The sequence below is a fragment of the Chiloscyllium plagiosum genome, chromosome 29, assembly GCF_004010195.1.
Source record: "Chiloscyllium plagiosum isolate BGI_BamShark_2017 chromosome 29, ASM401019v2, whole genome shotgun sequence".
In the NCBI taxonomy this organism is placed as follows: Eukaryota; Metazoa; Chordata; class Chondrichthyes; order Orectolobiformes; family Hemiscylliidae; genus Chiloscyllium; species Chiloscyllium plagiosum.
Window position 1 is genome coordinate 38,812,881 of NC_057738.1, and position 7,145 is coordinate 38,820,025.

Sequence of the window (7,145 nt, forward strand, 5' to 3'; positions counted from 1 at the left end):
CATCGCTGACTAGGCAGCATTTATTGCCAATCCCTAATGGCCCAGAAGGTAGTTAAGAATCAACCACATTGCTGTGGGTCTGGAGTCACATGTAGGCCAGAGCAGTGAAGGACATTAGTGAGCCAGATGGGTTTTTCCAACAATTGACAGTGGATTCATGGTCATCATTAGACTCTTAATTCCAGTTCCATTCCAGCATCTGCCATACAGGATTCAAACCCAGGTCCCCAGCACATTATCTGGGGCTCTGGGTTAACAGGCCAGCGACAGCACCACTTTGCCATCGCCTCCCTTGTATGATTGCTGAAATCTTAAAGAAAATGTATTTGCATTGTTGCAGATTGCTGCACATAACTTTACTTCTCAATGAATAATGTGAATGTGAATCATTTGTTCACTCAGCTGTGGAAATATCCTTCAATATGTACAATAAATAATAATTCAACCAGCTGTTGATTTGAAGCTTAAAACAAGCATGATGGTTAGTGCATTAATCACTACGCAATGGGAAGGCATGCAGTTGAAGTTGTTTCATTGGGACTATAAATGTAGCATAGACTCAATGTTAAACAGATTTGGAAATGTATTACTATTCAGTTCCAACATTATCCTGTAATATGCAAAATTATTAACGGGAGCACATTTTACTTGACAATTTCATTTCTTAAACTTGTTCTGATACCTTTTAAGAATTTGTTTGCAAAAAATGAGCAACAACTACAGTTGTATAACCCCTCTAACATTTTTTTCAAAACCCCAATGCAGTGGTCTAATTATAAATTGGACATTCGCTCCTAAACTGCTGAATCTGTCAGGCAGAGTTGCCGTTGTGCTTTTCTGATAGATATTCTGTACAATGTGCTCCCCGTCCCAAAATATTTCATCAGTGAAGGACAAATAATATAGGGATGGTATCCTATCAGCTATACCTTCTTATCCCTTTGTGATTTGAAACTGAGAGCCTCATGCTTAGTGTGGACATGAGTGTGGCAGGGATTCAAATGATTATCGTGTACCACTGAAAGGTGAGAAAGAGCAAGGGGTCAATTTCTTTGCAGCATCTAGAGCTTAGTTTTACTGCTGCGAATGAGTACACACCAATGATAGACATCCTCCCCTCTTCATCACACAGTTAACTCCTGGATACATTTCCAAAGCATGTGGATTTTTTGACAGCAGCAGCCAGCTGTATTTATGGAATATTCCGTGTAAGTCTGAATAGCCTAGCCTCCCTTATTGATATGTTCACGTACCCTCCACTCTGCTGGAGACAGTGTCTCCTGCTTGGGCATCCGAGGCAGTGTGACTGCATGGATAGTGAGCAGGTCACCAGCAGTTCCATCCTGGAAAAGGGAGTGATCCATCGTACATTATTGTCACAGGCTCCAGGTTGTTAAATTGAGAACAGTGCCAGCATTTGTCATTGAAGATTTACCCTTTCTCCTTTTCACAGCAGGTGTACATGTGCCACCAGTGCAAAGAGGAATGATGGGGAAGATTGGTGGTGGAGGGAATGCTCGCATTGGGGAAATGTTTCTCTGAAAAATGATGATGATTTGTTTTAAAGCTGGACTTGTGCATATTCCTGAACATTACTTCATTATGCATTGATAGTTTTTATAACCGGAAATGGGAGGTTGCTGGGAGGGTGAGCACTAAATGAGAGATTTATGCCAACTTCATGGATTTACCTGCTGTAATTCATCTCAGGCTAGCATGTTTGAATATTGTCACATTTTAACATTAACTTTTTCATAGGGTTTTCAAAGTCTGGTTTACCTAGTTGGGAGATTGGCGCATTTGTTGTCAAAATTGAAATGCTTTACCAAAGAAGGAACAGGAAGCGATGACCAAAAGCTTTGCTAAAGAGCTGGGTTTTAAAGTAGGGGTTTCCTGGATTACTGGGTAGCTTTGGAGTGGGAGCCTGACAGCGTATATATTACCTCCAATAGATCTGGTCTTGAAGCCTTCGTGTACCAGATGCAGTAAGCTTTAAGTCCTTTAGACTTGAAGGAGGAGAGATATCTCCAGGAATAACGGGTATGAGAGTTTGGGAGTATTTTACAGCTGAGAAAGGCATCTAAGATGGAGATAAAATGAAACATCTGCTTCAGAGTGGTGACATTTTTGTGTGTGTTGATGAGTTTGAGGGAGGCAAAAAAAAGTCTCAAGTTCACAAGATTCAATACAAGATGGGTTCGGACTTTGGGTGCCCTGTCCAGTATTAGTTACTCAGTTAACATCAGTCATTAAGCAATTGCTGTTTTTGAGAGTTTGCTGCCTATCGATTCAGTGCGGTGTTTCTGACATTACAATCAGGCTGATGCTTCAGAAATATTTCATTGGTTGTAAAGCACTTTAGAACTTGCCAGGGTCACGAGGGCTGCTATATCATCATGCAGATCTTTTATTGGAAACCCGAGGATTGTGTCAGCTTTTACAATGGCCCGAAGAGAATGTTGTCACCCACACAAAGGTCATGCAGGAAGGCTAAACGCTAAATAAATAAAAACACAAAATGCTGTGAGGCTTTAGCAGGTCAGGCACCATCTGAGAGAATGATAGATAGGCTGAGCATTTTAGGTCAGTGACCTTTTTGTTGGAACGCAGGCTTATATTTCATGTAATTTGCTGCTGTTGTCAGTTCATTACAAGAATTTCAAAAGATAACATTCATGCTCTGCATCTGGCTCTAAAGATGCGAGAGATAAAATTATTTGATCACAAATGAAAATTTAGAACAGGTTCCAACAAATTAGATGAATTGGTTTCATTATTTGTTTGGAATGATGTGCATTCTTTATCAGAGGTGATTTAACACATTAAATTGCATTGACTGATTTAAAGATTGCAGTGACTTTGCTTTTGCAGTGCCTTATCTTCTCTCTCTTTTGGACCAGGTCAATGACACTACATTGCCTACTCATCAGCAAGACAATGAGAATCCACCATTCCCAACATACTTTGCTGATGGCGATGAAGAACTGCCTGAAGACCTGTTTGATGGCGCAGTATTTCAGTTCACTGAGCCCTCTATCATCATCTCCTGATGTTTGACACTGTCGAGGTGTTCTGTTGGCAGCTACTCATCCTCCAGATGTCCTGCCTTAACTTTGTTTCGTTTCAGAGACCGTTCTTCCACGTATTGACCCGTGCCGCTGAGCTGTCGGGTGAGGTGTAAGGGGAAAGAAACTCAATTGACAGGGAAAACCTGACCACCAAATGAATAAGTTTAAGAAGAATGTTTGGAGGCTGTTAGTTCTAACTGTGCATGGGATTAATTTGATGGCCCAGAATATTCCACGATTTTCAGCAGCATGAGTTTGTCAGAGGGACCTGGACAACATCATGAAAGAGAAAAAAAAGTTCTGCCAAACTATGAAGGTTTTATTCTTTTGTAACTTAGAGCTGTAATTTATGCAGTCCATACTATCCAAGTTATGTGAAATATAGATACCAAGGGAGGCCACCTCTGGCTGAAAATATATGTATGAATTAAAATATTTGTAGAAAATAATAAAACTCCCAAGTGTTTTGTACTGGGTAGTTTAAAGTATGACGAAACTGTTGTAGTATAATGGGGATTTGCTGTTTACTGTTTTGTGTGGAATAGTGTTCTCATCAGAGAAATATCTGGTTCAACCCTGTTTTTTTTTTTAATTGAGTCAACTCACCTCGAGAAGGTAACGTTACTGAAACTACAGTTGGTTTCCGTTGCACTAAACAGTATTCCAACCCACAACAATTATACCACACACGGCAACATAGTATCAAAAGCTATGAAATCAGAAATCACTGGAAAAGTTCAGCACGTCTGGCAGCATCTGTGGAGAGAAGTCAGAGTTAACTTTACGGGTTGACCCTTCCTCAGAACTTGGCCTGAAACGTTAACTCTGATTTCTTTCCAGCAATTTCTGTGCTTGTTTCTGACTTACAGTATCCACAATTCTACTGGTTTTGACTTAGCATCAAAAGCTGTTGACCTGTCATTAAATATGGCGTTAATTCTGTGAAAACATTGAGCACGTGTTCGATTGCTGCTGACAATCCATGGACATGTAAAACACAGGTCTTAAATGTGACCTGATTTGATGGGTTTCTGTGTTTACCCATAGATAACTTGTTTTCACTATAATAATAGTGCAGTGTGTGCTTTGAACAGGGAGGTATCAGAAGAAAGTGTAGGACACCACTTTGGCTGGGACAATGCACATATCCTTGGACAGATGAAATAAAGGCACACATGAGAATTCTTAAAGGCATGGCATTCTAACCAGAACTCCATCAATAAACACACCGACTTAGATCCTATCTACCTTTCCTTGGAGAAAAAGAAAAGAACTGGAAATGACATCACCCACCTTAAGAAACCAAAACCTATAAATAGAGAGGCGGGACATACCAGCAGCGCATCACGAGAGACTCTCACTGATGATGTTACCGAGTACGGTGACAAAATGTCTGAAAACAAACCTCCCAGCTCACTGCGCTAACTTACAGACTTAAGGTGTAGTTTCTATTTGAATTCTGTACCGCATTAGCAATGCCAACTGTTTGGCCCTCTCTACTTGGGTTTAGATTTTGCAATCATTTCATATTCACTTTTTGTCACAAATGGTTTGTCTTGTGCCACATGCATTTAACTTAGACTTGTATAAAACGCTTCATGCTCTGATTAAAGAATGGATATACATTCTTACTGTCCTTCATATTGTGAGGGCAGAATTTTGATTAGCCATCCTGTGCAGTTCTGCTTTATTTTAAGCCATTGTGCTATAAGATCTGATAGTTTATTAATTCTGCCTCCTTACTGGACTGTTTTAGCGCAGGGCATAAGTACTAGGAGCAGGAGTAGGACGTCTGGCCCATCGAGCCTGTTCCGTCATTCAATAAGATCATGGCTGATCTTTTCATGGACTCGGCCCCACTTACCTACCCTCTCACCATGACCCTTAATTCCTTTACTGTTCAAAAAAAATCTATCTTAACTTTAAAACATTTACTGAGGAAGCCTCAGCTACTTCACTGGACAGGGAATTCCACAGATTCACAACCCTCTGGGTGAAGATATTCCTTCTCAAATCTGCTCCCTCTAATCTTGAGGCTATGCGCTCTTGTCCTAGTTTCACTTGCCAGTGGTAACATCCTCCCTCCTACTATCTTATCAATTCCATTCATAATTTTATATGTTTCTATAAGATCCCCCCCCCCACCCCCCATTCTTCTGAATTCCAATGAATATAATCCCAGTCTACTCAGTCTCTCCTCACAAGCCAACATCCCTCAACTCTGGAATCGAGTGAACCTCCTCTGCACCCCGTCCAGTGCTAGTACATCCTTTCTCAAGTAAGGAGATCAAAACTGCACACACTCCTCCAGATGTGGCCTCCCCAGCACCTTATACAGCTGCAACATAACCTTTTAAACAAAATCCCTTCAGCAATGAATGACAAAATTCCATTTACTTTTCTAATTACTTGTACCTGCAGACCAACCTTCTGTGATTCATGCACAAGGACACCCAGGTCCCTCTGCACAGCAGCATACTGCAACTTTTTACCATTCAAGTAATAATCATTTTTACTGTTACTCCTACTGAAATGGATGACTTCACATTTATTAATATTGTTTTCCCTCTGCCGGGCCTTTGCCCAGTCAAAGTATCTATGTCCCTTTGCAAAGTTTCACAGTCCTCTGCACGCTTGCTCTACCACTCATCTCGGTGTCCTATGCAAACTTTGATACACTACACGTGGTCCCCAACTCCAAATCATCTATATAAATTATGAATAATTGCAGTCCCGATACTGATCCGTGAGTCATACCACTAGTTACTGATTGCCAACCAGCAAAGCACTCATTTATACCCACTCTTTCCTTCCTATTAGTTAACTAATCTCTCCATGCTAATACATTGCCCATAGCGCCTTGCATCTTTATCCATGCAGCAGCCTTTTGTGCAGCACCTTGTTGAATGCCTTTAGGAAATCTAGGTACGCCACATCCACTGGGTCCCCATTGTCCACCTTGTTCATGATGTCTTCATAGAATTCCAAGAGATTTGTTAAGCATGACCTGCCCTTCATGAACCCATACTGTGTCTGCCCAACAGGACAATTTCTAGATGCCTTGCTATTTCTTCCTTAACTTCTGTAGGTGCTTGAATCTATTATTAAGCGAACCGATCTATAATTCTCCATCTCTTGTCTACCGCCCGTTTTACACAGCGGTGTCACATTGCTGATTTCTAATCTGCTGGAGCTGCTCCAGAGTCCAGTGAACTTTGGGAAAATTACCACAAGTGCATTTGTTATTTCTCCTGCCATCTCTTTTAGTACCCTGGGATGCATTCCATCAGGACCACCTTAGCTCCATTCGCTTGCCTAACATTACCTCGTCCATAATAATGACTGTTTCCAGGTCCTCACCTACCTTCGTCTCTTCGTCACTTACTGGCATGTTATTAGGGTTCTCCATTGTGAAGGACAACACAAAATACCTATTCAATGCCTCAGCCGTTTCATCATATCCCATTACTAAATCCCCCTTCTCATCCTCTAAAGGACCAATGTTTATTTTAGCCATTGTTTTTTTTTTATATTTAATTTATAGAAACTTTTGCTATCTGTCTTTATATTCTGAGCTAGTTTTTTTTCTCATAATCTATCATACTTTGCAGCTCTTTTTGTGGCTTTCTGTTGACCTTTAACAGGTTATGTAAACTGAATCCTGTACTTTGAGGATAGATTAGAATGTCCTGAATTTCTTGTTACAATGCTAGTGAAATTTGGTATTTACTTCTCTGAAAATAACAACTTTGAGTCAAGGAGTACCTGTCATTGATACAAGGGATGCAATGTTCCAATGGTGTTGTCACTGGACTGTTAATCCAGAGAATCAGGTAATGATCTGGGGACCTAGGTTCGAATCCCATCATGGCAGATGGTGGAATTTGAATTCAATAAAAAGTGAAAATCTGCAATTAAGAGTCTAATGATGACCACTGTTGGAAAAACAGATCTGGTTCTCTCCACCCAGTAATGTCCTTTAGGGAAGGAAACTGTCATCCTTAAGTGGTCTGGCCTACATATGACTCCAGACCCACAGCAATGTGGTTGACTCTTACCTGCCCTTGGGCAGTTGGA

General features: G+C 40.8%; 1 protein-coding gene across 1 annotated transcript in view; it reads left to right on the plus strand.

Annotated features, from left to right (window-relative positions):
- Positions 1 to 3,517, plus strand: part of mrpl3 (mitochondrial ribosomal protein L3) — a 52,004-nt gene extending 48,487 nt beyond the window's left edge. Inside the window, exon 9 of the mRNA XM_043719591.1 lies at positions 2,901 to 3,517. Within this exon, the coding sequence (XP_043575526.1) occupies positions 2,901 to 3,050 (150 nt within the window). The 3' untranslated portion in view covers positions 3,051 to 3,517. The remainder of the gene's footprint in view (positions 1 to 2,900) is intronic.
- The last annotated feature ends 3,628 nt before the right edge of the window (positions 3,518 to 7,145 follow it).